This window comes from Culex pipiens, chromosome 3 (assembly GCF_016801865.2).
Source record: "Culex pipiens pallens isolate TS chromosome 3, TS_CPP_V2, whole genome shotgun sequence".
NCBI lineage: Eukaryota > Metazoa > Arthropoda > Insecta > Diptera > Culicidae > Culex > Culex pipiens.
This window is the reverse complement of record NC_068939.1, coordinates 123,726,673-123,737,212: the sequence shown is the minus strand read 5'-3', so window position 1 is coordinate 123,737,212 and position 10,540 is coordinate 123,726,673. Positions and strand designations below refer to the sequence as shown.

At 39.9% G+C, this 10,540-nt stretch overlaps 1 protein-coding gene across 1 annotated transcript; it reads left to right on the top strand.

The window, feature by feature from the left end:
• The first annotated feature begins 6,532 nt into the window (after window positions 1-6,532).
• Window positions 6,533-7,649, top strand: LOC120412952 (uncharacterized). The gene has a single exon (XM_039573592.2). The coding sequence runs from the start codon at window positions 6,672-6,674 to the stop codon at window positions 7,440-7,442; it is 771 nt and encodes a 256-aa protein (XP_039429526.1). The 5' UTR covers window positions 6,533-6,671; the 3' UTR covers window positions 7,443-7,649.
• Window positions 7,650-10,540: the final 2,891 nt, after the last annotated feature.

Here is a 10,540-nt window from a genome sequence, read left to right as displayed (position 1 = left end):
CTCGCTAAATTTGGACAACTTTACAACCGTATTACACCCTAATGGTACACTTGCAAATTTTTTTTGAAAGCTCTCAACAAAAATAACCAAAACATAAATCATAATTTGTAATACGTGCAAGTCATTGGTAGGGACACTACTGATCTAGGAAAAATGGCATTTTGATAAAATGAACTTAAAAACGAACCCTAAGTCTTATTTTGGACTTTCCAAATGTTATAAGAAAACAAAGGATTTGAAAAAAAACACCATTCAATCTAGTGTCCTAGTTTCCCGCGGCGTTTACGTCGTTTTGGCGGTTATGTGGTAGTAGAATTAACTAATTGCATTGCTAGTAACAATTCCTCATATTGGAAATATTGGAAATTGTAAGAATAACGATCGTACGAGCGATTGTTCCTCTTGCCCCATATGATCGTCTTGCCCCACCTTTCCCTACGAAAAATTTAGAAAACGTTAAAAAAACGCTTCAGGATTTGCCGGCAGGTTTCGCAGGTGAATTTGATCCCGTAATAAAATTTGTTTTCTAATTTTCCTTTGCTAATCACTCTGCGTTTGATAATTTAAATAAAATTAATTATTTTTAAGTTACCTGCCTTAGATTTTAAATCTATCTATTCTATCCAACTTTCTTCTTGCTATTAAAACTTTTAATCTTGATGTCTTGAAGAAACAGATTTTAATTAATTTTACTTAATTTTATTAATTTTGAACTTTAATAAAGCCGAAACCACAAACTACCAACTAACCCTACCAATCCATGTCAGTCTGGAGCACGGCTGATACAATTTCTGGCCAATCGACTGAACAGTTTTTGGCACACGCGGTGCACGAAAAATCATCGCCTCTGGGGCCAAACCCCCAAAAGGTAAGTTAGGCCAAATTATTTCAATCTGCTCCAGAGCCCAGGCTGGCTGGCTGGTCTTGAAAACAATTTCGGCATTCCTGACCAGGTCCAAGTCTGGTTCTGCTCAATTGGAACAATTACGAATTAGTGCGGCGAGGCACACACACACGCGAACAATTTTATCACAAACAATTTAATGTACCACACGACCGAAAGTACTTGCGCAGTTAGTTTTAAAATAGACCACGCGCGCGCGAACCCCTCGAAAAATCGATCTCGTTTCGATCAGATGCGCCCCTTGGCCTCAAGTGGTCCAAGCCGAAAAACGGAAGGTAATGAGGCGTAAGCAAACGTTTTGTTTGGCCAAATTAATCGAAAACTGGCGGCGGCTGCTGACTAGACCTTGGAGGCCACGTGAAATGGTCGCGTCCCGTCGAGGGGTCTTCGAGGGGGTATGGAAGTGGGGTTCGAACTGGGAGAAGAAAAAAAGAGTCGATAATAATTATGATTAGGCTGCAAAAGTTGGGAACTTAATGGGTAGTTTGGATTAAAGTAGCCTCGGACGTGCTAGACTTTGGTGAGTACGGCTAGTTTAGAGCAGGTTTGGTGGCAATTTGGAGTTTGTTATGGTTTTGAAGTAAACAATGTGTTTAAAAAATCAGTTTTAGTTTACGAATATTTTTATTTTAATCCTTCAAATATTTTAATAACCTATAAATATATTAAAATAAGGATACAATTAAATTGTATAGATCATCATTAAGGCGTCATCCATAAAGTATGTCACGCTCTAGGGGGGGGGGGGGGAAATAGGGTCTGAGAAAGTGTGACATTGCGTGTTATAAGTATAGGGAAAGCGTGACAAAGGGGGGGAGGGGGGTAAATTTTGGCTGATTTTAGCGTGACGTACTTTATGGATGACCCGAACAGACGGTAATAACTAAATTCATGCCATTTCAATAACAAATACTGTTAAAATAACAGAAAGTGTTATGGATTATTCTTGTATAACAGTTCAATAACAGTTTATGTTATCATAACAAATTTTGTTATGGGTCTGATATTGATTGAAAACCAAAAAACTTGGGAATAACATTTTTTGTTATGGAAGAATACCTCAAATTGTTATTGGAATGATCGGATTAGTTGTTAAAATAACAAAAAATAATAACAAAGATTTGTTCGAAGAATAACTAAAAATGTTAGTAGTCTGTTATTACAATAACAACCCAATAACAAATAAAAATAACGACCCAATGTTACCCCTGATGATGGTACTCAAAGGTTAAGGTGAGTCCATCATTTATTAGGCTTCCCCGAGCAGACGGAAATAACTTTGGAATAACATTTTTTGATATTTGAAAATACTAGGCTAATAACATTTTATGTTATTTATAACAAGATTTGTTATTAATCTTGTTATAAATAACATAAAATGTTATTAGCCTAGTATTTTCAAATATCAAAAAATGTTATTCCAAAGTTATTTCCGTCTGCTCGGGGAAGCCTAATAAATGATGGACTCACCTTAACCTTTGAGTACCATCATCAGGGGTAACATTGGGTATGGGGGTGAGATTGGGCCATTCTAGCATCACTTGGCTTACGCTGTTTCTTGACTTTAGCAACTTATTCGACAATATTCCTTTTCGGTGTCGCTTTTGATTTTACGTTGCTGGGGACTGGCAAATGATTCATCTTGGCAAACCACTGATATCTAAAAATGCAACTCGCGGATTTCAGGCGAGTTGCAAGTACAGTGAAATCTCGATTGTTTGACATTTTTTAACTCTCTAACGCCCATGGTTACTCCAGAGCACTCAAAAGAGCACCACTAATTTTTGTCTTCAAAATTAAATTTCTCTGCAACCATGCATTTTTTTCAACCTGGTTCAACCTGCGTTTGTTTATAAAGAATGTTAACTTATAACCATTAAATTTCATCCAATTTGGTGGATCCAGTTACGAGTAATGGTGAAAACGTAAAAAATCTCGATTTGGTTCTGGGCGGGAAGGGGTTAATTCTAGCTGGTTCTACCCATTTCAGACCAGCGTCACACTGTAGACTTGCTGGCGCGGTCTACACTTGAGGTTTCACTGCATTTTGCTGAAGTGGTCAATGAAAGTTTAAAATGGGGATTTTTTTTCTTATCAGTCAGTCAAGTGCGCAGTTGAGTCTGAATTAATATCACACGCAAAATAAAGCTTATATTACTAAGCGCAGTGACGTTTTGTACGACGACGAGAGTTACCGGATAAGCTGACAGGAGTTAACCTTTTTACCTGCAAAGATCCACAAATTTGAATCCTGAGATATTTAATAAAAATTAAAAAACTCCGTGCATTTTTGTCACTTTTCATATGAAACAAGTTTCAATCTTGTCGTGTTATCTTGCCACAACCTGAAAATTGACGTAAGTGCGATAAATGGCAAAGGGATCTCAGATCAGGACGAGTTTGACACACGTACATGCCCAAATACCGTTAACATTTGTAATTATAACCCGGGACTCCGGCAACCAAATTCAACCAAACTTCGAGACAATCCACAGAATGGATAGCCAAACAAAACGTGTTTGTTATTGTTTACATTGCGTGCTCTCCTTTTTGTTTATTCGACAAATATTAAAACGCGATTTACTCGGAACGTCAAAAAGCGACAAACGTCAAGTTAGCACGATAGCGTCAAACTGACGTGAGCAGGATAGACTCCTTGATTAAAGTTCGACATTGGCTCATTTATATTGATTTGCTTGAATTCATGGTGCGAAAAGATAGCACGATCACGTCTAAATTTCAACCTATTTCAACCCTATTTTCTAGAGAGCCTGGATCTTATTAGAGAACGGACATCTCAAACCAAAAGTACCAATCGAAGCACGAGAACTGTCAAACGGAGGTACCAATCGAGCAAAATCCTTTGTCTTATGCTCGATTGGTACCTCCGTTTGACAGTTCTCGTGCTTCGATTGGTTTGAGATGTCCGTTCTCTAATAAGATCCAGGCTCTCTACTATTTTCATAAAATTTTCAAAAGGTCCTATCTGCATAGGAAACCCATGACACATAGGTTGTTTTGAAAATTTACTCTAGATTTCTATCCGTGTAGACTCTTTGTTGACACTTTGACATTTACCCAATTACATTGTTTTGCTAGAAATAAACAAAACATTAATGAGCAAGCTTTACTATCGAATTTTTTTTCTCGTTGTATTAAGTACTGTCAACAAAATTTGACTATTTTTACAATCAGATTGTTGCAAGATTGGGTCCGTAAGTTCGACAATTTTGGAATAAAAATACAACAACTTCCTTGGTTGCTCTGCTCCCTTAAAGTGCTGATACACTCAACCCCCGGTGGTTGGTCACTTTTTCGTTTGACACTTTTTTAGTTTGTACCCCGTTGGTTGGTCAAAGTCAAACTAAAAAGTGACGAACTGTCACTTTTTACACGGCACTCACCCACACTATCAAAACAAACGTTTGGTAGTGAGTGTGAACTTCGTGTAAAAAAGGTGTCAAACTAAAAAGTTACCCCATTCGTTTGACAACAGTTGGTGTCAAACCATCGGGGTTTGAGTGTATTGACCATTTTGGAACATTTTTCGAGGCTTTGGCCTCTGAAACAGAATCGTGTGCTTATTTTTTATCGGAATGTTGCCAAAATGCTGATGAATTGAGATTGTCGTGTGATTAAAATGGGCATGATTTCCCTGAGTCTATTGACAGGCCAACCGGTGACATACGCAAAATGTGCTATATAAGCTTTAAAAAATTGATGATATCAGATCCAACTGCGCACTTGACTGACTGATAAGAACTTTCCTGATAAGCTCAGCATAGTGACCATATTAGTGATCTACACAGTAAAAAAATCATAGTAATTTTACATCTGGGATTAGGTTTCCACCTCTTTCCAGTATTTGGTCACTTTTTCACTCTAAATTGAGCTAATATTACATTGTAAAAGAGGTAATATTAAACCTTCAAATTTTGCACCTTTCAAATATACACATTTTTTAATGTGTACAGGGCAGTTGCGACTTTCACTGTAATCGTATCTTGAGTAGTTCGTATTGGCACTAGCACTTTTGCCCTTTAAGTCAGTCCACAGACTACATTCAGAAGTGATGTGATTCTGGTTGGTTAGCAATCCAGGAAAAAAATGAACAATTCTAAAAGTTTATTTAAACTCGACCCTCAAAAACAAGAGGCTGCAGATCTATATACTATTGAGTTGTTCGCAAAGATGAGTAAACAACCCAGTACCAGCAAGGTAAAACCAGGAGCGCCCAAAAAAAGGAAAATTGTCGAAAAAGTTGCTAAAGTCAAGCAACCGCGTAAACCAAGTGCTGCAAAAGTGACAAAAAAAACCAAAGTGGCCAAAAAGATAACCAACCTCAAACAGGCGAAGCAACTTTCCAACAGCAAAAGTTCTCAGTACATCAAGCGTCATCAGGTGGGAAAATCCGGTGAAAATTTGCCATATTCTGGAAAATTTGTGCACGGTGGAATTCAGTGGAAGCTGCACAGTGAGGGTTGTCTGCTGACTTCAGGCATCAAGTTTGTCGCCCAGGTCAGCATTGAGAAGTTGGATGAACTGGACCGTACAAACTCATTCCAAGCTGCTAAGCAGGTGCTTATGAAGAATATGAAAGTGGTAAGGGTCCTGCTAGACGAGTATTTGATGGAGGAGGAAAGTGGCAGAAAAGTGTTTGACGAGCAGTTGAAGATGGTGTTTGCGAATGCGATGGATAATCTGCAGAGTGCAGAGGACCTGTATCAACTTGATGGTATTCTAAAGTGTGGAAAGTTGGACTGCCAGAAAGTGGGTGCTGAAGTCAAGACGAATTTGTTTATGTCTGAACAAACGAAGCAAATCATCGCTGACTTTATTGAGATGGAGTCCAGGCATGCAGCTCGAAGCAGAATGATCAACATGGACAAGATAGTTTTTGGAAATTCAGAGCCAGGAAGCTTCATTGACATTCTGAAACAAAGTGTACAGTTCGGGATTCGCATTTATAAAGATAAAGCTCTGGGAACAGCTCCAGATTACATGAGAAGCTACTTAGAGAAGATAGATGACTGTCACGTGCTTTTTGTAAAATTCCAGGACTTGGAATTATTCTCAAATCTCAGTGGTATTCTTAGGAACACTCAAATTATGAACTCAATGACTCAGCGGTATTTCAAAATGATAAAAAGTTTGCAACCAAATCAGTTGATAGTGGCGTTGCCATCTACAAACCATATTCTCCACTACCTTTGCAAAAGCTTATCAGATATAGCCAAAGAAATCGTGTCGAAAACCTCTTGTACTGATATTGCACAATACACCGATAACGGGTGGCACCAGATTACTGTGATTCCGTGGAGCTCTGCCCCTTCGATGCTGGAGAAAAGTTTCGAGCATCAAATTAAAATGCTTCTCAAATTGATGAATCATTTTGACGTAGGAAGAAGCACGTCCATGCTACGATTTCCCTACGCATTCAAGTCATTTGGAGATATTGAATCAAACCTGGAGTTTTCGCATGTTATCGAGCAAGCCAACAAAGTTTTCGGACGCACCTGCATCGTTCCAAAGTTTCCAGACGAGTTACGCGTGTGGATTTGCCTGTTGGATGACACGATTACGGAGTTCTTTTCCAACAACCAATACATTCTGAAACTGTACATTGCTGAAGCTCTTCTTGTTGGGTCAGCAGCTGACGGTGGATTCGCTGGAATCTTTTCGGGTGATTACCCACAATACAATCCGGCTGTTGGCCCAAGCAGGAACATTCGTGAACTCACAAAACGAACAGGACAGTACCATTCTGATGAAGCAGATCGATTTCATGAACCGAACATTACGTGGCGGAAAGATGACCGTCGCCGACTACCGGGACGTAATCGAGGTGTTCGCTCACTACTGGAAACAACGCAACGAGTCCATCGATAGCTTGCTGGCCAAACTGCCCGGAAATTACTTTCAACGAGACGTTGAGGAAATAAAATCGCTACTGTTGCAGTGCATTGCTGAAGCGCTGGATAAAAAGGTCGAGCTGGCAGAGCTGAAAACTTTTTGCTTGGCGTTTGAAAGCTTACTTTCCGAACTTCTCAATCTCCCACTGGATTGGTTTGTCAGGCTGCCATCCATAAAGTACAACCACATTTTCACCGAAAGACAAGCACTAACTGCTGTGGAAAACAGATGTTTTCGAGTAAAAGACCCAGAAAAGTTCAAAACTCTTTACGAGGTACTAATTGATGAAGCTCAACTGCCCCCTCACTTTACATTAGTCGCTGTCAAATCACAACTGAACTACATCAACAATATGATGGTGCAGAAACATTGGAGCAGCGGTCGGGAACTCACCGAGTCGGATCAGCTGAAAGCCACGATGGGACTGATGGAGTTGATCAAATTTTCTGTCTCGCATTTAAACCAGCAACCCGAGTTCACCAGCTTCGACCGCTTCCTGGAGAAATGCACCGAACCATTCGCGTCCGTTTCCAGCGAGAGCACTTCGCTGGCGGATTTGGAGGTTACAGTTAGAGTTTCTAGAATAATTAACAGTCAGGCAACTATGTCAGAAAAGTACCCGTAGACTACTAAGCCCCGTTTTAGCGTTACATGGATTTTCAACAAGCTTGGTGAAAATTACATAAAAAAGTCAAAGTAGTTATGTCACAGACATAACCGGAATGGCGTAGACTTACGTAAAATTTAGATATGTGGACATGTGGGTTTTCCATATATTAATTTGAAGAATTAGCTATATTCTTTAAATAGATTTACGGAATATGATCATGAATGGGAGATGGAATTCAGCTAAGGGCGTTATTTCGGGGTGGTTTTCTTTCAAATTGTATGTAGTGTTTGGTGGGAATGATGAACAAGAAGAACTCTTTCGTGAGAAAATTGGTGGCCCTAAAAAGGACCGATTAGAGTTGGATGGTGGCGTTGGTCGCAAGGCTCGGTCTTGGCATCAGGCTCGATCTTGGCGTCAGGCTGCAGCCGGGAGATGTTCTGTCCAGATGGGTGATAGGCCGCGGTGGATGCTGCAGGTGCTGGCGTTGTTGATGGATGCGAAACCGACAAAGTTGTTTAGGAAAGCGTGTAGTATTTGCAAATGATTGTGGTGCGAAATTTAGATTAGGCTGGTGTATCAACCAAAGTCAAAATACGAAACATACCTTTGTGACTGTGTTAGAACATTTCTACCAAAAACAAGGTCAAGGCATGTGCGCCCAAATGTCGTTGTCTGTAAAGGATTGGAAAGCAGATCAAGCTTGAGGTACTCTTTCATAAAATCAACAAATTTTCCGGTTTGAGGATATCAATGTTAAAATCCCCGGACACAACAATGCGGATGTCCTGCTTTGCATACCAGAACAAATTCCGGATCAAGAAAGAAATTTTCTGTTTGTATGTATGACTTGGCGAAATATACACAACAACAAACAATGTTTGAATCCCATTTTCTGAAACTTTTGTGGCACAAATATCCCCAAACGAATCAGCCTCGAGTAAAATTGGATCATGTTCCTCACTTAACTGCTCAAGATCGTGAGGCATGGCCGTCGAAGAAGACGAACGAACGGCAAAGAGAGGAAAGAAAGAGACGAAGGAATTTTAGCGAGCCGAATGGTGGGAGGGGGCATAGGGGTTGGGGGCGAGAGCAGCCTCAGAAAGCTGTGCAATCCGTCGCCCCCGAAGACCAAAATTTGTTCCTGAAATTTAAATTCAAATTAGCTCGCTGCTTCGTCCCGGGTGGGACGAGGGCAACTCTTTCAACACTAGAATTTGATGAGACGTAAATCTTTCAGAAGCGCTCGCCGCGAATGCGACGAGCTAGTTGTGTGTCCCGATTGTTTAACAACCAAGGCTTGACCCACGAGAGGCTTTTCGGCGGAAAGCAGCAGGCGCGCGCCTCATCTTGTTGATGCCTCGTCCCGGGTGGGACGAGGGATGGGGATTAAAGCACCTCCGAACCACAGCAACCACGAAAGATCCTAACGGTCCGGCCATCGAGAGGCAACTGGCTGACGGTGACGACGAGAAGGCGATGCGCACTTCTTTTCCAGTTCTGGTCCCTCTCTCTTGCTGCTGCTGCTCTGGTCTCTCTCCTGCTGCTGCTGCTCTGGGCTGAGCTTTCCTCCTGCTGCTGCTGCTGCTGCCGGTCCGACGTCTGAGACGTGAATGATGGAATGGGCTCTGGCGCACGTTCTTATGTATGATTTCGGCCCGCTACTTCCCCTCCTTTTTCGCGACCGACACTCGGTCGCGTTGCTCGGATGACTTTCCCCTCAAAATAGGTACTTGACATTCCCGTCCGTGAGTGGGAAGCGCTCATTTTGCTTGCAAAATCTCTGCATTTTGAAAACATTTTAAAACATTCAATTGTTTCAATAGTTAAACTATTTTGCCAACAATGAAAGTTTTATAGCAAATTGCTGAATAATTTTCGAATCGAATGGCACATAAATCGTGTCGATTCGATTAGAGGGAAGGAAGATATAAGCGTTTGACGGATGACGCAGTAATCCAGGGCCTTTGGCCCAGGTTTTTTGGAATGACACCCCAGTACCTTCGACAAAGACGTAAGTCTACGTCAATATCAACCGGTAATTTTACCGGTATAACTGAATCAGGTTGAATCGCTCATATATCAATTCCTTGAATAATTTTATGAATGTATGTCGCATGACGATAATTCTTCAAAATTTGGCTTTATAGTTCAAATGAACATAGATATTAGGGTGTTTCAACGAAAAAAAAAGTTCTCAGATTACGGCAAACCGAAGTTCCCCTTGTAGAGGATACTTATAGGGACTCTCATGCCAAATATCAGCCCATTCGGCTGAGAATTGGCCTGTCCCCAGCGGTTTAAAGTTTACATAGAAATTACTATGTGATTTTTGTGCTTTTCGTTCAAAAAAAGTATGATTAGTATGCTATGACGGCTAGGTGAAAACCACGACGCCCCATGGCAGATGGTGAACACGTGGAGAGGCTTCGATTGCATTATTAATACAAAATCATCATTCTACGTTATTTAGAATAGTTGAAATTGTTACAGGAACATCAATAGTTATAATTTTATTACTTTAAAGAATATTTCGGAGCCAAAACATGAGTGTATGCTCTGCCACGTGTTCACCGATATTGCAAAAATAGTTACTGTAACTATTTTTCAAAAATTGATTAATTTGTTTAACATCCCGGATAAACGAAAACTATATGAATTCTAGTGAGGACCTTAAAACAACCTTATGAGTTATGGTCACCATTTGTAATAATGTTATTTGGCGGACCTTGATAACTATTTGTCAAATGGTCACCATAAGTAATAGAGTTATTTTAATGTTTGTAATGGTAAACAATTTTCTTGATGACTTTAAAAAACTATTTGCAGATGTTTTCTCAAATGGTTACCCTAAATCAAAAGGTAATTTTAAAATTCAAATGGTTCAACTGGCGGACTTGGATGATTATTTGTCAAATAGTTACCGTTATAATTAGGGTTTTTAAAAAGTTTGTAATGGTGTTTTTTTTCTGAATGACTTTGAAAAACTTTTTGAGGATGTTTACTGAAATAGTTATCCTAAATCAAAAGGTTATTTTAAAGTTCAAATGGTAAACTTCAATACGCGATATTATATATCTGTTCGAAATATTGTAATGATTTTCAAATATGTTTCA

What these genes read in the sequence shown, in the direction of transcription:
- LOC120412952 (XM_039573592.2), top strand. Translation starts at nt 6,672, where the DNA reads ATGAAGCAGATCGATTTCATGAACCGAACATTACGTGGCGGAAAGATG.